The sequence below is a fragment of the Chenopodium quinoa genome, unplaced genomic scaffold (genome assembly GCF_001683475.1).
Source record: "Chenopodium quinoa cultivar QQ74 unplaced genomic scaffold, ASM168347v1, whole genome shotgun sequence".
Lineage (NCBI taxonomy): Eukaryota > Viridiplantae > Streptophyta > Magnoliopsida > Caryophyllales > Amaranthaceae > Chenopodium > Chenopodium quinoa.
In genome coordinates, this window is record NW_018743691.1 from 2,261,744 (window position 1) to 2,286,235 (window position 24,492).

Below are 24,492 nucleotides of genomic sequence, written 5' to 3' on the forward strand. Positions count from 1 at the left end.
TGTAGCAATTTTTGCAATTCAGTGCTTTTTTTTTCTAAATGTTTGACTATTTATAATTTAACACTTTCAAAATTGATGCAATGTTCAGCTAGTGGCTCACGAAATATCGTTGTAGCTAGTGGCTCACGCGATTGGTGCACTAGTTTGAACTTAAATATACTTCGTATTTAATTATATATTAGCAAAAATAATAGTAAAGTGTTGATAATATTAAACATTAAATTAATACCTTTTTAAAAGCATATTTCAAGATAAAATTTGTTTTTAATATGATGCTAAAAAACTATGGTTAGAGGCCTTAGAGCTAGTATGTATATAGTGAAAAAAATTGTCTAATATGTCAATTATTTTGAAATAGAGAGAGCATTTGATTTGTCTTAACATTATCAAGACAACGTAGTATAGTAGTAATTTATTTCCTATTAAATTATCAATTTTCTCGTACTTCTTATAAATTTGTTTTTATTACGTAGTATTATGTTTGTATACTTGTATAGGTATGTTCTACTTACATTTAGTTATGATTGGCCCCCAAAAGAATTTTTTTTAAGATCCGCCACTGTAAATAGCTCACCTAGTTATTTATACAACTTTATAGACTCGTTATAGCATACTTTAACCTCCTCTTTCTATTCACCAACTTATAGACTCGTTATATTCACCAAATAGCTCACCATGGTGAATATAAAGTTCTATAAAGAGGCATCACCATTTTTTAACTTTAACCTCCTCTTTCTATTCACCAAATTATGAATATCTTTTTTCGTGAATCCCACATTCTCAACACCATGTCTTTGGTCTGCCAAGTTGTTGAAAAATCTGCCGTATTGAGGCGCCAGATGTATGGTCAGTTTCGATCCTATGCTCCAAATGCTTGGTAATTTTTTGCTTTCTATACATTGCAATGTGCCTTGACAACTCAGGACTCACTAAGTGATTGTGCTCATTAATTAATAGCTTTCTTGATGTGCCACACACCTTCATTGTTTCCATGCCCATAGATCATAACTGGACAATTACATTTTTTTACTCTTCTTATTCTTCTTATATGGGTCATCATAAACCACAACCCTCTTCCCATTAACCCTCCTCCTATATGCTGTCATACCGTAGCACTCACACTTCCAAACATAAGTGCTAAATGACCCAATCTTCAAAGCATTCTTTCGCCCACCTATACACACAACCCCAAATCCCTCTTGTTCCCCATATCTACAATATTATTTATTCAATTCATCCCAAGTACTACACTTCATTCCAACTTCAGGATGAGGTAATGAAGGTGCCTCTAAACATCTACATGATTCTGAACACCCTAAACCTGCACTTTGTAAACCCACACCGCACTTGTCGTTCAACTCAACACCCTCCCCGGGAATGCTACATTCAGCACGAGGGTCCTTATTCAAGTCAAAACCCTCCCCAAAATCAATAGTTAAATCATCATTCAAATCAAATTGTGCACTGTCATCACTATCTGAACAACTATCTAAGCTACAGGCTTCGCATCTGGCCCCCTCAACATGATACTCCTAAACCAGAAATTAACAAGTTCTTCACTACTCATAATAAAACACAGCAACAATACAATATGGCACAACAACTATACAATAACAGAACACCAAATGTCTTCAAACACATAATTCACTAAACTAAAAGATGAATCAATACAAATCAATTCACATTATTATATCAATACTTAATCAGTATATTTTCCCCACAATGGCTTAACTGAACACCTAACAATCGTTTAACAGTACAGTTCCCCCAATCAAATACAAATTAAGTTCACAAAATTCAGTATTATTCAATTTCTCAACATCAAACAAACCCAATTGTAACCCATGTTCTTCAATTTCTTATAAACAACCACGATGAACAAATAATTAACCAACTTCTCAAGAACAACAACCCCAATATCCCCAATTAATAAATATTGTCCGAAATTAAACAAATCAAAATCATTTCTTAGCTCAATCATCTCATTAGAATTACAATAATCTATTTCGCTCCAACACCTACAGATTTGCTCCACACCGTCTTCAAATTGAAGCTCACTCAAATTACGGGAATTAATTAGTCACAAAATTAGAGTTCCTAGCAAAATTTGGGCCTTTTACAAATCCATGCAGCTTCGATGTACTGTGTTATTCAAAATGCTTGCTTTGTGATTGAGGGGGCAACCAAAGTAAAGGGGGTAACTCCATTAATTTTTTCCCCAATAGTTTGAGAGGGAAAATTTTGGGAAAAAAATTCACCCGCCATAAACTCATGGTACAAAGGGGCCCATTCTCTTATCCAACACTTTTGTTTTTACACTACTTTTTCAGCTAATTTGTTTTTAGAAAGCTTTTTTTTAATTTTTTTAACCCTTTGGTAGAGTCCAACTTAGACTCAAGTAGGTAGAGACCAAGAATTTATCCCTTACGTTCTACGATCAACTCTTCCCTCCCAAAAGTTCCAAGAAGTCAACCATTATGCACAAAGTGGTGCTATTCAAAATCGAGTCTATTTAGTTAGTTTTTTTTTAAAGACACAAGGCAAACAAACCCTTTTTTTTTTTTTAATTTTTTTTTTATTATTTTTTTTAATAAAAAAAAAAAAAAACCAAAAAAACCTTTGAAAAACTACCCTTTTCATCAACTCAGTTATTCAGCATTTCAGCTGACTACCCAGAAAACTCAAACCTGTTTTACTCACTCCTTCAAAAACCTAGTACTCACTCCCATTCATATATAAATTCACCCAAAAAAAAAAAAAAAAAAACTGCAAAAATTGAGAAGCAGAAAACCCCCCCCAAAAAGGGTTTTTAATTCAGTAACAATCAAATTGAGTTTTGTGGGTTTCCGTAACATTCAATTTCTGGGGTTTTTTTGGTTCTTCAATTCGAGTAATTCCCTTTAATTCTGTATTTATTTTTTTTGGATTATTTGCTCCAATTTTTCATGCAATGTGTGTTAATTTTCACTTTTTGATTGATTATTTTGAGTGATTGAGCATTTGTTTAATTGGTGTTTCAAAATTTGGAATTTATTAAAATTTCATTGATTACGATTGTTTAATTTTGATTCTTCTCTGATTGTTTTATCGTTTTTTTTAACCCAGCTGCAATTTCGAGTCCTGTGAATTATTTTTCAACCCAGTGTGTTAGGGTTCTTCTATCGATCAATTTTGATAAAGGTGATCGTTTCCGAGTTGGTGTATGGAGATGGATGAGGAATTGATCACTGCTTGCAAGGTATTATAAAACTGGAATAATTTTTATTTAATTTTTTTTTGCAAGGTGTGTAGAAACTCTCCAGTTTAATGAGTTGTGCTTTTTGAGTTTAATGTATTGGTTTCGCTCGTTTCTTCCTTATTGCACGTTGAATTGTTGTTGTTCGAAACGATGGTGGTCCGAGTTTGGGTTTAAGCTAGAATACTAATGGAAAAAGGCTTTATCATTTGTGCATTGTATTGTGTTAGCTTGCTAGAGTTCATAAATCTGTAATGGGGTGTGTTTGTCTATATCTCAGCGGTGAGGTAACATTGTGTGTGTGTGTGTGTGTGTGTGTGTGTGTGTGGGTGGGTGGGTGGGTGGGGGGGGGGGGTTTCAGTGTTGCTTTGGCCTTTTCTTTAGGGGTTCATGTGCAAAAGTAGTCGTCAGGATTATGGGTCGGGTAAAGTGACCTTCTAGAGAGGGTGAATAAAATTTAGAGTTTACTTATTATTCGTCAGTAGTTTGATTACAAAAGATATAGTGTTTGCACTTACCTTCATTTTCATACAAATGTAGAACTTGTGGATCTTACTTGGCAGTCTCATAGTATATTAATTAAGTTTTTCTTTTTCCACTTCTTGAATTCTTCTTGTCAGGAAATTTAGTATGAACTTAGGGGGGAATTTGGTCCAAATAGTTGATAAGATGGTACGAGAATGAGAAGTATATAGCTTTTTGGTTATCTTAATCATAAAATGTGAACCCCCTTATCCGAATGTTTTAAAAAATTACCATTTTAGTATTAATATCAAACTAAAAATAAAGATAGTTGGGTGAGAAAGAAGGTAGGCAGAGAGAAGAGAGAGGGAAGGGGAGGTATCAATCTATGAGGGAGGGATGGGTAAAAGATTTGGGGATTTTGGGAGAGATGAAGAGCATAGGCATCCATACTCAAGTTTATTTCAGCCATATACCTTTGTCACTGGATCAAATTCAACAAATCATATCCATTCCAAATATGCGTACCTTAAGAATCATATGATAGATTTTAATGTCTAAGTTGGTCTTGAATGTTTCTCCAGTTTTAAGCGTTGGCTTAGTTTTAAGTTGTGGAAGATAGAATCCTATTAAGTGACTCAAGTGGCGCTTGATGGTCTGATTCTTGTGAGTCTTGATTTCTTTAATTTATTTATTTCCTATGTTCTTTTTTAATTGGAATGTTGGGAGATTTTACACTGTTCACACACATTTGTTTGATTGTCTCTTTTGAATTAAAGGAAGCGTAATCATGTGAGGCCTTGCTCGATTCGTCTTGATATATATATTTTCAAAATATTAACTTTTTGTAATATTTACTAAAGTATAATTAAATTTATTAATGTTGTAAAACGTGCTTTTTCAAGTGTGAAAACCCAAACATTACAATTTAAAAAGAATGTAGGACATACTTATTTTGGTGAACAATGATAAATTTGTACAAACAGAGGGTATCACGGTATTGCATTAGTAGTTATGAGATTAGAACACACGAAATTCTATATTTTATATTATGACTTGTAAATTTGAGGCTAAATTTGTAAGTATTGTTCTGGCATGATATTAGCTAAGGGTGATTTTTCATGTTAGAGGACAGGATGGTATGATATGATGTCAACTTGGGACGGCTTAACTGGATCTTGAAAACAATAAAGAAGTCAAGCTGTAGGAAACGGCATGAGATTTTTACATAGTCTTCCCATATGAACATTAGCTGTTCCTAGTTCCAACATACTTCATGTTTGTTCATCATTCGAAAAGAAGTTAGTATACGTAAGCAGAAAGTCCTATGACATCTTTAAGGTGATAGTGTGTGCAATGAGAGTCATGTTTGAAACTAAAATTGACTCTGAGTTGATAAAAGCTCCACATTAGAAAGATTTCTCTTACTATTCCTTACGAACAACATATGAAAAAAAGAGGGGAAAACAATGAGTCCTGCAGGAAGGTTTTTCGATAGTAATTCATCAATGGAACTGCAAATTTTTCTTAAATGCAACAAGTAATAGGCTTGTGTTTATTACTACCTCCGTTTTTTATTAGTTGACGCGTTTTGACTTTAGCACTATTCACACACTCTCCTTTTGACCGTGTTTTGTGCTTTATACGTAATTAAAAATATAGTCATGTGGGATCTTGTTAGATTCGTCACAATATATATTTACAAAATATCAAAGATTTCATAATTTTTGTTTATCGATAATTAAAGATATAAATGGTTGAATTTGTACATTGGCAAACGTGACTAAAGAAACGAGTCAACTAAAAAGAAACGGATGAAGTATATTTTTTTTGCGATTGCCATAATTTTGAGGTATGATATTGAGTATTGATGAATTTAGTATTCCTTTCTCTTTTGTCGTCAAGATATGAATTTTCCTATTATCTTGAATTTTGTTTTATCGACCATTATATAATTCATCTTCTCTAAGCGTCCTGTGACCTTCATAAGTGTGAGATATCTTAAGAAACTAAATAGTTTATTTATTTATTTTTTAAATAAAGAAGTAGCCATGCATTATGTTAGTGCCCTTTTGCATTTGTAGGACAAGTTGTTACAATTCCGGTTAATAGAGCTAAAGGATGTTCTTACTCAAGTAGGCCTTCCAAAGCAAGGGAGGAAGCAGGTAATACTTGCTTGATTTAATATTTGACTTTGGATATACCAAATGTTGAATGGTTTTTGGACAGAATCGAATGCAATGTTATTCCAACTACCTTTTCTGTCTCTCTTTTAATTCCTGATTTTGAGAAAACATTTCCTGTCTATTATTCTTGTATGCAGGATCTTGTGGACAGAATTTTGGCCTTGCTTTATGATGAAGGCAGTGAGTTTCTAGTTTTCAACCTTTATATTACTCATGTTGTCTTATATAGCTGTGTAATTTCTACATTAGTTCATTTTTTTCTTGTCAATTGCTAATATTTTGAATGCATCTTTCTTGATTCTTTGAATCTTTTCTTGTATCTATTTCCAGATTTATTTTATCTAGAGTTACCTTCTTTTCTCTTACACAAGTTTGTATCTCTGCATGTGGTCATGTTTGTTTCATTGGATGTATTGTTTTACACCAGCTATTTGTTTACAGCTCCAGGTCTCTTCAAGAATAATGTCAATGGGAAGGAAGGATTGGTGGAAATAATTGAAGATGCATACAGGTGAACTACTCCCCTTGTTGTGTTTAATTATTTTTAGAATTTAACAAGCTCCTTGCAATGAGGAAAATGGCTCTCCATAGATCCTCTATTGTATAACAGCTATTTATATATTGCGTTACTGTCTATTCCCACCGTTATGTCTGCACTTGGAAGTAGTGAATTGCCTCTTTCTTCTTCTTCTTCTTCTTCTTTGTTTCCTTTTTTTTTTTTTTTTTTTTTTTTTTAAATCATGAATTGGATGTTAATCCTGATTATACACACTGTGCACCTTTTCAGTTTGTTGTTACGTATTAGATAACATTTTTTGGAAGTTGCAACCTAATGTCCTAATATATTGTTGAGAATGAGGTATCTTTTGGGACTTTCAAGATAGAAATAACTGTATGTTCACATGCATGCATGTTTTAACTCACTCCTGAGCATTCTGTTGCTTGATAGGTGATAGCTGAGGCAACATTAATGCCTGTCTACCTCTGATCTTGTTCAAGAGAAGATGATAGAGTAATCAACCTTTTTTTTGTCTTGATCAAGCAAGGGAAAAAATAGGGTCTCATAAGATACTCATGTTAGGAGGGTGATCATGATCTATGTGAAAGTCCTGAGTGCTTACTGCTTAGAGATAGTTTAAGAAACTCTTTTACTTGTCCCTATCCTTGATTATGTATTTGTGGATTTGCACTGTCTTACTGTGTTTTTAACTCCTTTTGGATTTTTTTTAATTAACTTTGTGCTGTCTTTGGAGTCCAGAAAGATGCATGAATCCGGAAGTAATGGCTCAAGTGCAAAAAAACAAAATTGTTCAGGTAGCAGCAGAACGCAACCTAAAGAGGAAGCTGAAGATTTAAATGAGTTAGAAAAGAAAATTCGTTGTCCTTGTGGCAGTGATGTTCCAGGAAGTGGTGCATTGGTTCAGGTAAATTTTTATGCCTGTTTCTGATTTGTTTAAATTATAAATGTTGGTTACCCTGTAATTCCCATTCTGAATGTAATCCCTAAAATACTACTATAAATTTATAATGTTGATTGGTCGGTAGCCTTCACATATTGCAGCTATTATTCTAATTTCTGGATACTTTGATGTGGGACCTGGAAAAAAACTATCTTTTACTAATATAGTTGCCAATGCAGTGTGTGGATCCAGATTGCAATGTATGGCAACATAGCAGCTGTGTGATCATTCCTGAGAAGGCAACAGAGAAGATTTCCATGCCTATTCAGTTTTTATGTGAAATATGTCGAGTGAAACGTGCCGATCCGTACGTACAATTTTTCTTCCCTCTATGCCAATTTTCTGTTTTGTATTATGCTGTTTGTTTTGGGCCTTTTGGCTTATATCTGTAGCATTGCAAACACTGTTTGAAAGACATTAGTCAGAATCTTTAGTAGTATAAAAGTAATCAAAACGAGATTTGACTGGGAGTTGATTTGGGATTCTGTTGCTGGACGCAATTTTCGTTACCAGTCATTTATTGGATATATAAAGTTAAAGTTTTGGATATTTTATTTTAAAATGTGTACTATGTTAAGCTCCCTTTTTTGTTTCAGTGGATTCGTAAATGAGCTTAATTGTGATTTTAAGTTGTATCTTTAGTCATTAGAATTAGCCATAAAAATGTGCTCACTTATTTTAAAAATAAGGGTATTCAGTTTTGTCTAAGTCCATAATTGGGCTATGAGGCTGCTGATCCTGATAAGATGTCTTCTAAATGAGTGGCTAATCACGTAGTACATGAGTTAATTTGATAAATTGTTAATTCACTATTTGCTACACATGACAGATGTAACCCTCTAACTACAGGAACACTTAGTGTGACATAATATATTCTGATGCAAACTCTTGAATAAACATGAGCTGAACATGAACCCCAACGGGAGCTGAAATGCCTGATATCCAATGGCATGATATTGATGCAATTTGATGGACTATCAGACTCCGTTAAACAAAATAAAGGCATTAGATAGCAATTACTTTAATTTATCATCTTCCGTGACTTAATCTGGATGTTGGAAGCCATAGGGCAGAACAAGGAATTTTGGTTTGGTTAACCCTGTCGACAGAACCTGGCAACTACATAGTTGTGTTTATGCTTGAAACAAGTTTATTATCTCACCTTAAAAATTAAGTGAATGGTTTAATGGAAAATAAGACATAAATGTGTCTCCCCCTCCTATTCTTTTCCCCCCATTTTTTTTTTTGTATTAACTCTTTTTTTTGGATGCTCTTTCTTATGGTCAACTACTATATGTTTGCAGCTTTTGGGCAACTATGGCACATCCTCTGTATCCTGTCAAGCTATCATCTTCCACACTTCCTGTTGATGGGTATGCGCTGTTTCTCAGTATTCTATGATCCAAACAATATTGTTGTATTATGTAAGCATTTTAACTATGCTCTTTTATGAGAGAACATAGCATGAGTATATTAAGAGGATTATAGGCTCATTATAGGCTCATTATTATTTCAATGTGTGTAGACAGACTAGAAACATGTCAGACATGTACACATATTTACGCATGTAGCCACGTAGGTTTGTGTGTATGTCTTTGTATATGTGTGTGTATGTATATTTATGTATGTCAGTATGTATACACACATACTTGTGTGTTAGTATCTTGATCTATTGTGGTGGGTTCGGGCTGGATTGCTTTTTGGCTGTTATTTTAGCTATTAGCTTATATTCGAAGCAGGCATGTCCTGTTTACTTTTTATGAGTGATACTGTTTATTTCTCCCATCTGTGAGAGTTCTTTGACCACGTATGAGCACCCCATTGGTTCTTTGGTTGAGATATTCATTATCATGGCTTATTATGAATTGTTTATGCAAGGATTATGTTATACTTATTGACTAGCGACTAGCAAGAGGAAACATATAGTTTAGATAGATGAGGTGAAGTACTGAGCTGTATTGGTTTTAGAATCTGCCCATTGGGGGTGGGCGGGGGGGGGGGGGATGGGGATGTGTTTTGATAGTTTGTTATGAGATCTAAATCAGAGTTGACATTAGCAGAAACTTCAGTATTGTGCCTTGAGATTTGATCTTTCCCTTGATCTAAATCTTTCACTTGGATTATATGTTTTGTTGGAAAGAGGTTTTGAAGGCTATAGTACTACACTGCAGAGAAATTTTTGTTATAAAAATCATAAAATCCACCCCTCAGCCTCACACTGCTACCTATGCATTTAGAGTGCCAGAGACAAAAGTAATGGTCAAACGTGATTCTATATGGAAATATCTTTTTGGTTTAATTGCAGAAACATTTTTTGTTACGTACTCTTTATATGGTAGCTATTTTTCAGGTAAGGTTTTCCTTTCTGTGATAACAGTTTGTTTCTGCATTAATTTACTTCTCTGTGTTATTCAGTACAAACCCACATGTAACCGTGGAGAAGAACTTCAAATTGACAAAGGCGGATAGGGAATTGTTGCAGAAGGCTGAATATGATGTTCAGGTTATTCTTCTACACTCTGGTTGTTGTGAGAACATGAAATTTTATCATTCAATAACTCTTGAAGTGTACTAATTTGTTTTGCAGGCTTGGTGCATGCTCTTTAATGATGGTGTTCCATTTCGGATGCAGTGGCCGCTATATGCTGATCTGCAGGTTAATGGTATGTTAATCTGTGCAAACTGAGAAGTTGCTTGCTAAGTGAGAAGTTATTTATTATGATGCCATTTGTAACTGATTCACCTTATCTGTCAATATGATGTTCATCCCATATTGATCAATGCTTACTTCTACAGCTTCATTAAATCTTGCCGCTTGTTTTCTTATTTGTTGGTTATATTTATCATCAGGTATCCCTGTCAGGACTGTGAGTAGAGCTGTTTCACAGCAGTTAGGAGCTAATGGACGTGATGATGGTGCAAAAGTGAGTTTTTTTTGGTACCTTTTCCCTATATATTGTGGACAAGACACCTTTTTATTTGTTTGATTTAGGTATATTTTTATCTTCAAAAAAGGAATTTTGAAAAGAGAAGTGGAGTGGGATACTAGATAACATTTCCACAATACCACCTAAGAGATAAACCCCCTTCTATCCCTCTAATGTGTTTGAAGTATACTCTGAATTTTGAGTGTGGTCTACATTTGACTAGCAACTCCAAAAAAGAAGGGGGTTTGGGTGCTAGAGTGGGACATTGGATTTGAAACCCTGCTCATGCAAGAGATTCTCCAAGGTTCATTTTCATTAATAAATGACATTAGTAAAGCCATATCCTCTCGAAAGCATTTCAAAAATCTATAATTCGTGAGTATGTCCGTATATACTTGTACTTTATAAATCAGTGACTACATGTAGTGTTAGATTCTAACCCCTTTTGTTGTTTTATGTTTTCTAGGACATACATTAAGTTTTTTAGTTTAAAGCAATTATTATGTAACATGATTATGTAATTCCAATGTAAAGCTCTCTAGGGAATAGTAATAAATAAATCCAAGCTTCCTATCCAAAGTTGTTGCCTTTGCTTTAATGCTTGTGTTTCTGGTAGAGCTTTAGTGTCATCGCATGTAATATAGCATCTCATATATCAGTGATTCGGTCCTATTTGTGCCGTCTTTGGGTCACTCAGCCATTATCTGCCAATCCTGCACACCTGCACTTGTTGTCAATAGTCAAGGCAGGCCTTGTAAATCAGATGTCGGCTTGTGTTGGTACATGCTCATAAGCATTTCCACGCTACACCCCTGCTGATAGATAGGTAAAAATGCAAGTCGCTTGGTCCAGTGTCAAGACGATTGTGAATGAGGCATGAAGCATATTATCATCTCCTTAATGCAAAAGAGAACTTAACTTTCTCCCACTACCCAAGTCATTCAATTGCCCCTCTTGCACACCCCTTTAAAAAAATCTACTAAGCATGTCAGCAACTAAGATTGTTAAGAAGATCAAAGTTCTCCCTTCTTTAATCCTTAAGATAAAGTTAACCACTCTTTAGGGGCTCCTTATGCCAATATTGAAAAACAACTTATAAGAATATAATCCCCATCTTATGTCTCCACTGAATATACTCCTCTCAATAAGCACATTTTAAAACCCAACTTACTCCATAGTGAGCTTTCTCAAATTCTTATCTGAACACTGCACCCTTGTTCACTTTTAACGGGATTTATTAGCTATGTCATTGATCTGCTTTGCCTAAGTAGAAGTGCTACGGAACTGCAAAATCTTGAGGGGAATTACCTGCTCTAATTATTGACCAATACTTTTGTGACATTCTTAAAGGCTTTAGCAAGAAGCGTATTGAAGGGTCCCAAACCTGAGTAAATGATCATTGTTCGGAACAGGAGTGATGGGATTGGAATTCATTCTCTTATCAGCGATCCCAGTTTCAGAAAGCTCTGTTTAAAGACTATTAGTCACATTTAACTGTTTTGGAAGATCCATTTTGCCTTACTTCTAGCCTTGCCAAATACCGCTTGCCTTACCGCACCCACGTTGAAGGGTCTCTCGAGTCATATTCCTATTTGAGAATATGAATAGGGTTTTTTTTTTTTAATTATTATTATTATTATTTTTTTTTTTTTGGTGAAAACTACCTTTAATTAGGTTTGTATGAATACAACTACTGTATATACGTAGTAACATTTTTCTAAACATAATTACCTTATAGATACAAAAACTTAGACTAGAACCACCTATGAAGGGAACCCGTTAAATAACTCCATTAGTGGGCCCCGCGTCCCTGCCTTTTCATTTCTATCCATTTATAATTTTTTTTTTTGCTTGAGGATTTTAGGGCATCTTGTCCCTTTGTAATTTTTATTTCCTTACTTATCTAACACGAGAATATCAGTTACCAAACCCCAGGCCTTAGCTAATGCAACAGAAGGTGGAACACCTTGGGGACAATATACTTATATAGCATATTTCATCATTGAATGTCTTTTACTAGTCATATTCACTTTATATTTCATGCATTTTCTTGTGTGAAACACACTGTATTAAATTTTTGCAGATTACATTGTACATTGTGGAAGGAGTTAATAAGATATCCTTATCTGGCGCTGATGCCCGTACTTTTTGTTTTGGTGTCAAACTTGTGAGAAAGCGCACGCTTGAGCAGGTATCTTCCCCTCGTTTGATTTGTCAGTTTAAATCTTCTCTCTCTCTCTCTCTCTCTCTCTCTCTCTCTCTCTCTCTCTCTCTAGGTTAAATCGCCCTTCTCTCTTTGTCTCCCCCTTTCTATGAGGTACATACTATGGTGTCTTGTTATAATTACTTTTGGCAGCTTGGCTGGGTGGCAAAGGCCTCTCAGTTTTAGGACTTGCATGCTGTAATATTAGTCTTATTAAGTTTATTTGAATTAAGATACCCTTTGAGAAATGTTGAATCTTTCTAAGCCTTGCCTTTACCAATTAGCAATTACTCCATATTACTTGACATGAAAAAGGTAAGAGTTAATTGTTGAGATGTTGCTATTTTGTCCGTTGAAGTAATGTCTAGATTTTCTTTTCATGCCTTAGATGTTAGATTTGATGGAGATACTAATATCTTGGTCGAAATGGATGGGTGGTGCTTGTCCAAGGTAATTTAATGGGGGAAATTTGACAGTGTGCAGGTTTAGGGAGTGAAGGATGAAGGGAAATGGATGGGTGATGCTTGTTCAAGGTATTTTAATAGAGGAGATTTTGACAGTGTGCGGTGTAGGGAATGAAGGATGAAGGGATGGAGCTGGGGTTGGGTTTGTAAATTTCTTTTTTGGGGCTGTGCTTGTCTTCAAATTTCTATTTCAAGGCTTGTCTACTTGGATAATTTGATCTGTACAATTATATATGGTACCTGATTTATGTTTTCTGGAATTCTAGTTAAGAGTTGTAGGTTTGTACATCTCCTTCTCGCCCCTTGCTTGGCGGCTTCGAGCTATTTGTGGAAAGTAAGTATTTTGATTTTTCAGCAGTAGCGCTGCCACCATTGTTCCAATGCCTTTCTTTATTAAGTATATAAGACAGGGACAGAATAGGAGGATTTTTTGGGGGGCGAAGAAATAACTCTGAAAATCCCACTATATGCGGTCTTCTCATATTAATCCCAACTACTGCTCATATCTGAAAAATTCTAATCACTACGGAGTAATTTTAAGGATTTCTTCTTAAAACAATCCAACAGTACCAGTTACCTTTATTTATAAAAATGTTAATTCCTCTCTTTCTCTCTCATCTTTGCTCCTCCTATTCAATGCCTTTCCTGGCCTTCCTGCATCCCTACAACACCTCTGTTTCCTAGCCCCTTCTCCTCCCAATGCTAGTAAACTGTTATAGCTCCCTGGTCCTTCCCACTCCCCATGCCAATATAAGTCCTCATTTTTTTTCTTATCATGGAAAACCATAAAGTTGAATCAGATTGCTTTAATTTGGATCTGAATTTTCTTTAACTCTTTATCACATTGTTGAACTAATGCTCTTTTTTTCTATTCTACTTTGTGTGCTTTATTAAAATGATGAATTAGCAATTTGTCAGGAAGAATTGATAAGATTCTTTTTTTATTTTGTTTTTAATTATTTAATCTTACATTTTAATATGATGGGTTAGAAAAAGCATTTGATGATTACATCGATTATAATGGGTATTTTGCGACTGATTATTGATGCTGACCTTGTTAGCTTGAGCAATTGTTGACGATTGTTTCCTTTTTCTTTATTTTATTGTTCTAGTTCCCTGATGTAATGTGTATGTTTATACTGAATTATTTTTGCAGTTGACCAACAAATTACCTGCTGAGATCCCATATTTACATCTTCCCTCCTGTTCTTTATACAAGTTGGATTCTCATTTGAAGCTTTATATAATACTTACTGATACTCATGCCTCTAAAAGACTTGTTAGTATTATAATACTATTGCATATTAATCCAATTGTTTTAGTTATGAAATAAGTTTTATAGTATATAGGGGGAAATCATTATCAGATTAGAAAATAGTCAGATGAGACCAGCTTTGTACATATTACATAACCTTAGTGTTTAAAGAAAGATTTTTTTTAGTTGTTCCATTTTGAGTGCATGTTTTCCAGTGCACATTTTTTTACCCTCAATATTGTTAGGTGTCAAGTACTCCCTCCGTGTTTAAATAAATGAAACGTTTTTGACTTTCACGGAGTTTTAGGAAGGTTAGTTGGATTTATTAAAATAATAGGTAGTGGGGTATATGTTGAGGAGAGAGAAGAGAGTAAGGGGTTTTGTGGGGACCATTAGTTAGTAGAATATTATTAAAAATAGAGAGAATATTATTTAAATTAGAGAGAAGTTACTAAAAAGGGAAACATTTTATTTATGTAAGTATGGCCGGAAAAGGAAAACGTTTCATTTATTTAAACACGAAGGAGTTGTAAAAAAGCATAAAAAGTTGATATTATATGTTGAGACAGACGAATGTAGCAAGATTAAAAAAAAAAAAACTTTGTTTCTCTTTACATATTAATAACCAATGGTGGTCAGAGTGAATTATGTAATAGTGTCGAACTGTCAAATGTCAAAATGGTACTTCTAAAAAAAGGAGGAATAACCTTAAACCTTTATGGGACTATTGAACATTGATCTCCTGGCAAACATTATGGGATGGAATAAGTAGTAGTATTTAGCTTCAGTTTATTGGTGTATGAACATTGTCCATTTGTGCTAATGCATTAATTTGTACTAGTTGCTTATCTTTTATGTTTCAATTTTTTATTTTTATTGTTTGCATGAGGTCTTGAAATCAGCTTGTACATTTTTTAGCTGCTACGAAGTGCAGGCATGCCTGGACTATGCACTTAATTTTTCTGTTGTACCATCAGCTCATTGTATATATGGTTTATCTAGGTGCTAAGCATAATTCCCAAGGAATCTGATGGTGAATCATTTGTGGATGCACTTGCTCGGGTTCAGCGTTGCATTGGTGGTGGTATTACGACTGGCAATGACGACAGTGATAGTGATTTGGAGGTCATTGCTGATTCAATCTCTGTTAATCTCCGCTGTCCTGTAAGTCAATCTTTTTTAAACGAATATTCCCGGCATTATTTACTCCAGTATTTCATTCAGCTGTTTTTCCTTGCTGTTGAGTAAAATTTTGATGGATGCATGATCATTATAATAGATTTTGAATTATGGAGGGATAATACGTCATTCCCTCAGAATTTCTACTATTGAAAAGCAAAGCCAAAAGAGTCATTCGAAAAACTCTGTAACAGGTTATTTGTTGTTGTCTTCTGTAATGAAATTGGAAAATATTTGTTTATGCTACAATACACTGTGTCATTTGAAAAAAGATCAATCTCATGGACATTTGTGGTTGTTGTTGGATAACTTGATATATTTCAACTTACACTGCATGTTTCATTTTTACTTCGTTCTATACATTAACAGAGCACCAGTGGTCTATCCATAATATTAATTAATACTCCCTCCGTCCCATAATATAGTTCTTGTTTGTATTTTTTCACAGCATTTAAGAAATAGGAGGAGAAAGTGGATAAAGTACATTAATAAAAGTGAAAAGTACAATCATTGAAAAAAGTTAGAGAGAGAAGGAAAAAAGTACAAGGCATGTGCAAAATTCAAGGGTAAATTAGGAAGTACAATGAATAAAGTTAAAATAGTGAGGGTATAATGGTATTCACATACTATCCAAAAATAGAAACAAGAACAACATTTTGGTTCTCCAAAATAGGAAAACAGGAACTATATTATTGGACGGAGGGAGTATTAAATTGAAAAAAGCCATTCTATCCCCAAGATAACATACTTTCGAGTATTGGCTTAAGAAAATACGGGTCAAGAACTATTTGGTAAATTAGTAGTCTTGGTATGTAGGTGGCATTTGGTTAAGCTTTACAGGTGTAAACAAGTTGTATTGTATGTAAGGCTGAAATATACCAGGTTCGTTGTGCTCTAATGGAAAATTGAAAATCTTTGAGTAAAGGTTGTTACTGGACATGATAATTTCTATTCTTTATCTAGGTAAAGAAGTGCTCTTTGGTTTTTTCTGTAAAACTCATGTCAAGTACTCCAGATTTCAATCTCATTGACGTGTTCAACACTTCAGTTTAGGCCCAAAATCAAAGAATTAGTCAGATGAATATACTGGTAGTAATGTACATAATGGCAATAGCTTATATTGTGCACCGGTCCAAAATCGGACTGGACCATAACCGTTTTGGACTGGAACCATGATTGATCCCTTTTTGCAGGATGTAGACTGCCAGATGATTCTGGGCCAGTTCTGGTTCAAACCTGAAAAATCCGTTCTGGTCCGGTTTTGGATATGATGGAAAGGGCTTTGCCATTTTTTTTTTCTTTTGCTGCCCTTGCTACTCCGTACCCAAGATGAACCTACCTCACTATTTAAGCTTCCAAATCATCTAATCCAAAGTTATATGAATCTGAACCATTATATAAATTAAAACCCCAAACAACATATAAAATCAACATAACAATATGACTTTGAACTTTGTAAATAAAACTTAGCAACATACTAGGTTAGGTCCCGTGCAATGCACGGTAATATTCATTAACTGTTTTAAAATTAACACTATTAAATTTTTTTTTACTTTCGTATGTTAAATTCATACCAGTTGAACAACAAAAATGACAGGAAAAATTACACTATAAATAATCAACATGTGTTGTTCTTAACAAATCTTATTGAAGTATCCATAGAGTATTAATTGATGGAAATTCTAATCATAAATTTTTTGAGGAAATGACAAAAGTGTCATTTGTTGATTTGATTTTCGCATTTCATGTCATTTGTAGCTTCTATTAAATAATTAAAAAAATCGAGAAAATAATATATAATCTTATTTTAATAAATGTATGTAGTACATAATGTGTTTTCTAGGAAAAAGTCCATATGTTTCAAATTATGTTAAGAATATTATTTTTATTTTATTTTTGCTTAAGTTATAGTTGTCAATATGTTTTTTTTTTTTGGAAAGTTGTATCAAAAATTTTCCCTAAAAAAAAAAAAAAGTTGTATCAAATCTTCTATTATACTTTGTATGTTAATATGGTATTATTACTTGTATGTAGAAAGAATTAATTTGTTTCTTAAATAGAATTTTTTTCCAAAAAAAAAAATATACTAAGGACACACCAAGAGTCCAAGAGATGACACGTGTCATTGTTGGTGTATCTTTTAGTATATAGTTATTGATTGATAATGACAAAACACAAGTATTATTCAAAATAAAATTCAGAAAATACAATATGTTGATTTGTGAATTGAAAGTTTAAAAAACATATATTCATATAACCGTAAAAAAAAAAAAAAAAAAAAAAAAGCCCAAAAAGGAGAACATAAGAAGTTATACAGGAGTGGTCGCAAATTTACGATGAGAAGGTCCATTGTGCTACGGTTTCCATTGCTAAATCTCTGCAGGTTTTTGTTTCTCTAAAGCTTATTGAATTCATCCAGTGCGACGGGAGTTCAGGATGTGAAGAAGCTGAAGAGCAGTGGTGGTATGGAGTTTGAAGATAAAGGAAGGTGAAGGAAGAAATTGACCCAGACATTGTGGTTGCCACTAGTCGGCGGTGATTGGTGGCAATGGCATCTGTCCCAAGTTTTCGACGGTCTTTGGTGACCGGTGAGGCAGTGAGTGAGAGTTAGAGTGTGAGTGGGAGTGAAAGAGAGAGAGGGGAAATAAGAAGTTTGTGGGCAGCTATGGTGAAAGTGAATGGATTTATTAGGGTTCGATAAACATTGAGGCTGATAAAAAAAAAATTGCATATGAACCAGGCTTTTGGTCTGGACTAATAAATTCCAGTTTTTTACCCAGAGACCCTTGTTTTTAAGGACTGGGGACTGAACCGGAATCCATCGATCTGGTACGGTCTGGTACGATTCTGGATCAGAAGACCAAAGCCTTATTTTTTATAGTATGGTTTGGTTGCATGAACCAAACAACTATCTCCCGTGATTATCCACTAAGATCCTCTTCCTCTGCTCAACTTCTCTAGTGTTACATGCTATTACGTGCCCATTTTATGTCATTTTAAACTCCTCCATCCAAGTCATCCTTCGTTTATCTTGGCTTTTTTTTTTAAAAATATCCCATCATTTCAAAACTCTACTTATGGTTTCTTCTTTCGGTCGATGATGTCTCACATGCTAAAGCCAACATAGCCGGTTCTTTCTTATCTTTCCCTCAATTTCAGCAATTCCTCTGAATATTTTTGTTTCTAATTTTATCCCTCCATGTTTTCCCATACATCTATCGTAACAATCACATCTATGTTTCACCCATCTTCTTTAGCTAATTTGATCCATTTAATAGCAGGGGTCTGATGGCTGTCCTTTAGAATTTATCCTCATATTTTAATGGCACGATATGGTTGTATTATAACCCTTGCTAGTTACATCTCGGTCTTACTCCATTTCTTTGTACTATTGATCCAAGATACTCCAAACGTGTATTTTTTGGGTAACTTTGATTCGTAGCTATCCTTCGATCCTTCTATCTAATATCACTACATCCTTTCTTGGCTACCTTACATCACTAGAATGGCACTTCATATATTTAGTTTTATTACACCTTAGCCTAAATTCGTTTGATTCTAATTTTTTGTCTCTGCTGCCACAATTTAGTGCTAACCCCTGCTGTTCCAAATACAATATCATCGTCATCTTACTTCATTTAAAATGACTGTAAAGCAGAAAGATCTTGCAGTCCAATTTTAATCTGGAAACTCTTCGCTACTGACTTTTGTTCTCAGATCTCTATACTTATGTTTTACTGTTTACATATATTTACGTGTATACCCTTCTTCGTCATTGTCTACCAAAGCACACCAGTCAGTATCTTGTCAAAAGTTTATTTAAGATTTATGGAAAACCATATGGAAATACTTTTTTCTCACCTTTATTCCATTTTTGCTTCATAAGGTTGATGGCTTCTACGACATGGCATAAAATTTGTTTGAAGTTTAGGGATAGTTGGTAGATACATAGCAGTCTTTGATTAACTTCTCATCTTATTAATTTCACAGATATGTCAATTGACAGCCTGATACCATTTAGTTAGATGAGAATCGAAATTGACAAACAAAATCATCAAATGGATCTTCCTAGAGAAAAATAATTGTTCAAATAAAAAAAGAAAGAAAAGCAATTTATTATTAAGAAAAGTTTATCAGCTCATATTTCTTGTTTTCTTGGTTTACTTTTTGCTAGCTGGTTGATTGTTTTTGACTTGAACCTGGTTGTAAATTAGCCTTTTAATTTTATTTTCTTGACAGATGAAGGTTTGTTAAGTCCTGTATTAGTACTGAAATTCTATAAATTGAATTAAATTATTGCGGAGCACCATAATGCAGATCAATGTGTCAATTTTTACCCAGATCATGATACGCTGTGGTGTGTGAAAGGGTATAGAACCATGGGTTGCTACCTGGCTTGATTTATGGAATTTTTGGGCTTTGGCTAACTTTAAGATCGTAATCCTGAGGCCTTCATCTGTCTAAATGTAAACATTGGAGTTATATGCTCAGACTTCAATTTATCGATGAAAGAGTAATGTACTTTTTAATTAGATAAAAGTAAATTTGTTTTAATAATGGATTACCAAACAAGAGCTATGATTTTGGAAAGCTGAGGCTATCTCCGGTAACCACCTCACTGATTTTTCAAAGACAAAATCCTAGTATTGATAATTTTAAGATTAATTTATTAATAAGAAATCTGAAGAATATATTCACTATATATGTGGATTACGTGGGCATTATATATTGATAAGATTTCAGTATTTTTTTGTGTTGTTTTCTTTTGAAATAATTTGTCCATGTTGCTATTCAAATCACATAGTCAAAGCTCTTTGAAGCTAGGACTTACAATATGTAGCTTTAAGGTGGAACTTTCATGGACTTGTTTAAGTCAACTTTGTTGCTTATTTGCTATTCTTCAGTGATGCTATTAATGAGTTCTATGCCACATTCTTTTCATTTTCATTTTCATCCATATTTATTATGTAGCTCTGGATTACAACATTCAATATATACTGACTTTTTTGTCTTAGCAGTTGTGAAGTAGGCACTATTCACCTATTCAATCAAGCTCTATAAATCACCTGAATAGTACAAACACTAACCCCTCCCCCCAACAAGAATGACATAATAATAATTAAAAAAAAAATGAGGAAAAACTGAAAATCATTTCCTGAGCGGTGACAGGATAATGTTGATGGTATTTTTGAAGCTAAATAGTGTCTCACTATGTTTTGTTTTCTTTTTCAACTGGTCATGGCATTCTGCCTTTATGAGAACAGTGACTTTTTAAGCATTGTTTGTATCTTTATCTGTATTTATGTTTTATTTCTTATGGTTGGGGGTTTTTGGTCATGAAACACAGATGAGCGGCTCTAGAATGAGGACTGCTGGAAGATTCAGAGCTTGTGCACACATGGGTTGCTTTGATCTTGAAACTTTTGTGGGACTAAATGAACGCTCTAGGAAGGCAAGATTTATACTTACTTTACAAATTGACTGCTTGTTACCGATAAAAATGATGCATGTATAAACTGTTTCTATTTGTTGCAGTGGCAATGCCCTATATGTTTGAAGAACTACTGCCTTGAAGATATTATTGTTGACCCTTTCTTCAATCTTATTCTAAAGAAGGTATTCCCTGGTCACGAGGTATCCAGTTTCTATTGTCATCATATATATTCTTGACCCTATTTTTTGTGAACTCTAGATGCGAAGCTGTGGAGAAGAGTTAACTGAGATTGACATGAAGCCTGATGGTTCTTGGCGAGTAAAGAATGCCCGTGAAGTTGGGGATCTTGCTCAGTGGCACGGCCCAGATGGTTTGGTCCAGGTGTCCAACCTGTCACAAACTGCGAGGGAATATGTGTCAGAGTGCAATACTTCAAATCCAGGCATGCCAAATAATGTTGCCAACTGGCATGCTGTTGGACAAGGGAGTGACGAAGCTGAAAATATTGACCAGAATATTATTACAATGAGCAGCACTACCACAGGAGATCTGAAAGATGATGGAGACCCGAGTATCAATCAAGATGGTGTTTCTGATATGAATGAACCCGAAGTTAGCTCAAGCCTGCCTAACTTTGGCCAAATATATGAATCCAATGGCCAAAATTGTAATCTTCCTACTGCATGTGCTGATGTTATTATTCTCAGCGATTCAGAAGATGATGATGTTAGCCTGGTTTATCCTGAAACTTTTCCTGTGGTTCATGCAAAAAATGAAGAATACTCGATTCCTGTGCCTGAAAAAGGTCTCAGCTCATATCCTGTTGGTTCTGATGAGGGCCATGGTATTTTCAATGTGAATCCTGGTGATTTTCTGATTTCTCAGTCCCCTACACCCAATAGTTTGCCAGGAGGTTCTGGATTTGATTTCTTTGGTACTTCTGGAGCTTTGCTAAATGAGCACAATCCTGCTGCCTACTCGGGACCTGTTAATTGTGTGCTAGATTCTGGCTCCACTATGGATCCTGTTCCCCATGTGATCGCCTCATATGATCCCCACAACTCATTTGACCATCAATTTGCCTCTGCTAATGCAGACATCCCTCTAGAAGTTATCCTTCCAGATCCAGTTGTTTCCGGAAATGAGCTGCCAGTTTTAAATAGCAGTCCTGGTGAGGATTGGATTTCTTTGAAAACAGGGGCTAATGGAAATGAGAGTTCCAGCAGCAATGTGGAGGCTCATCAGGAATCTGCTTGCGAAAATGGGCTGGATTTGCAAAACCAGTTTAGGTTCAACGAAGGTATACATTCCAGTTTAAATGTTGCTTCGCGTTATTTTGAAGCTAAATATTATGAGGGGGTAGGACTGTCTTACTCTAAGGTTTTTATTTATATTTCTTATAATTTAAATTGCAATAAGGCAATTCTTTTCAGATGCTGCATGCTTTGTTTTTCTTTTAGTGTCAAACTTTTTTTTTTTCTATTTTTTGCCATTCAATTGCTTATTTGACGAGTGTCATTTGTAAGAAGTCGTTGATGCTCTATGCAGAAGGATGAGTATAAAATAACCTTTTTAGATAACTTTAGTGCATCTTTATGTCTAGCTGTATTTGATACTTCTTTCTAGGGGTGTTCATGCCTTCACGGTCCAGTTTGGTGCAGTATGGTTCACAAACCTAATCAAACCGTAAAATTGTGGTTTGGAATTGAACATTCTAATAACTGTATTGTATTGCGTGATATATTTTAACCTTACACATTTTCGTTTTGTTAAAATTAAATTATAGTAGTGGTTTGTGATTTGCAAATCACAAACTGCATTAAGTTGCACTTTGCGATGTGGTGTGATTTTTTTTTTTTTTTGGAAAGCTGCACCTTAAACGGTAACCACAGGTTGATGAAAAATCCAAACCATGCTGCAATTTTAGAACAAGCTGTAAAAAAACAGATTGCGGTTTTGTGTGGTGTAGTTGGCACTTTGAATAGATATTACTACTTCCGTTCCTAAATACTACCAATAATTTGACATAACACTATTCATATATTAACTTTGACTATGTTTATTACTAATTTATAAAAATCAAATGTTATTGTGAAATATATTGTAGGGTTAGTCTCAATGTATATTCTGAATTATTTATTTATTTTTTTAATAATTATTATCATTCCATATACATATGGTCAACATTGTACATTGACACGTGCTAGTCAATTTGTTGTATGTAATTTGTCTGTTTGTTGTGTCTCCATAAAAAAAGAGAGCAATTAGGCTCGATCAATTTAGTTAAAGATCTCCTCCAAATGGAAAGGATCCTCTGACAACATTCAAGACTTGCAACGAACTCATATGGAACAGCTAGACTTTTGAAGATTTGGAATAGCATCTTTAACAATTCATGATAACTTTGTGAATTAGATATCTGATAATGAAGATGGCTTCTTCCCATTTGTATTTCCTATTCTGACAATATTGCCCCACAATCAATTTTCATTTTATAATTATGCAAGCAACTGAAAAAAGGTGGTTTTGTTTTTAATTTACCAATGCTCAATTTGTGGATTGTTGTTTTGACTAGTCCCATCAGCAAATTAGGTTGTTTTTTCATGTAATACCAAGGAGGTACGGCGGTACTTGTAGTCTACAACATCTACACTTTTACTGTGCCTTTAAGGGCTTTAACCCATTCAAGCAACTGATTGAAGATTTTTATTCCTCCTGAGATATATGTTCATCAGGCATGATAGTTACAAGGATTGCAGTCTTCTTGCGTAGTTGTTTTTTGGTAGATGATAATCTATCTTCTCCGTGACATCATATTTGCATAGGCATGTTTTCAAAGCACAGTAGCAATTGCCAAGCAGGATTCCCTTTGGATTTTTCTTTTTCTTTTCTCCTTTTTTTTTGTTTTTGTTTTTTTTTTTTTGTTTTGGGGGGGGGGGGGGATATTACATGAGGTGAGTGTATTAAAAAAGTTAGCTGGGGAAAGTATAATATGTAAAGGAAGATAAAATTAATGGAGTGTATATCAGCGGAGATAGCCTTATCGCATGGCTACCCCTAGATGGTCTTTAGCAATCTGTGAGGTTTTTGATGTGGCTTGAATATTTACTGTAATTCTGTAAAAGATAAAATTGCATGGAGTAAGATCTGAAGGGTTGCAATCTTGATTACGTCTACTTAGTATGTGTGCTATTTGAGATGTATTTCTTCACATGCTTCCATGTTACTTTAAATGTCCAGGATAACATTACCATTTTTAAATATGTTTTTTATTTAATGTAAACATGTATATTCTTAATATGTTTCTGCCATTTGTTATCGATATTAATTGTTGTAGATTATAAAGTTTTAAAATAAACCTTTCCAGATTCTTTACTTCAAAGGACTCATGGTGAATCTGGATGTGGATCTGATGTTGCTGCTGGTAGAAAAAGGTCTGATGGTCCTTTCACATTCCCTCGCCAGCAAAGATCTCAAAGAAGACGGCCTTGTATACAAACATCTAATAACCTCACATCCAATCAATGTAAATAGTAGTAGCACACTCAGACGTGTAATAGACCTTCCATGGGACCATTGTGGGAGGCTATTTATTGAATTGGCTTTCCATTTCTATGGTGGTTGTCCTTTTTAACCTTGAAGGGTTTACCTTGTATAGCCAATTTTATCATGCTTTTTAGGAAATGG

The 24,492-nt window shown here is 34.4% G+C and overlaps 1 protein-coding gene across 1 annotated transcript; it reads left to right on the forward strand.

Moving 5' to 3' along the window:
* The first annotated feature begins 2,182 nt into the window (after positions 1–2,182).
* On the forward strand, positions 2,183–24,420 carry LOC110683736 (E3 SUMO-protein ligase SIZ1-like). Its single transcript, XM_021860131.1, has 17 exons — positions 2,183–2,890; positions 3,106–3,238; positions 5,782–5,862; positions 6,021–6,063; positions 6,325–6,394; positions 7,142–7,307; positions 7,523–7,650; positions 8,648–8,716; positions 9,759–9,846; positions 9,931–10,006; positions 10,194–10,267; positions 12,354–12,461; positions 15,195–15,356; positions 20,719–20,823; positions 20,907–20,987; positions 21,064–22,105; positions 24,173–24,420. The coding sequence occupies exons 2-17, from the start codon at positions 3,203–3,205 to the stop codon at positions 24,337–24,339; spliced, it is 2,496 nt and encodes an 831-aa protein (XP_021715823.1). The 5' UTR covers positions 2,183–2,890; positions 3,106–3,202; the 3' UTR covers positions 24,340–24,420.
* The last annotated feature ends 72 nt before the right edge of the window (positions 24,421–24,492 follow it).

Coding starts and splice junctions, on each gene's coding strand:
- LOC110683736 (XM_021860131.1), top strand. CDS start 3,203: ATGGAGATGGATGAGGAATTGATCACTGCTTGCAAG. Junction 5,863..6,020: donor CAAAGCAAGGGAGGAAGCAG/GTAATACTTGCT, acceptor TCTTGTATGCAG/GATCTTGTGGACAGAATTTT. Junction 9,847..9,930: donor AGGCTGAATATGATGTTCAG/GTTATTCTTCTA, acceptor TTTGTTTTGCAG/GCTTGGTGCATGCTCTTTAA.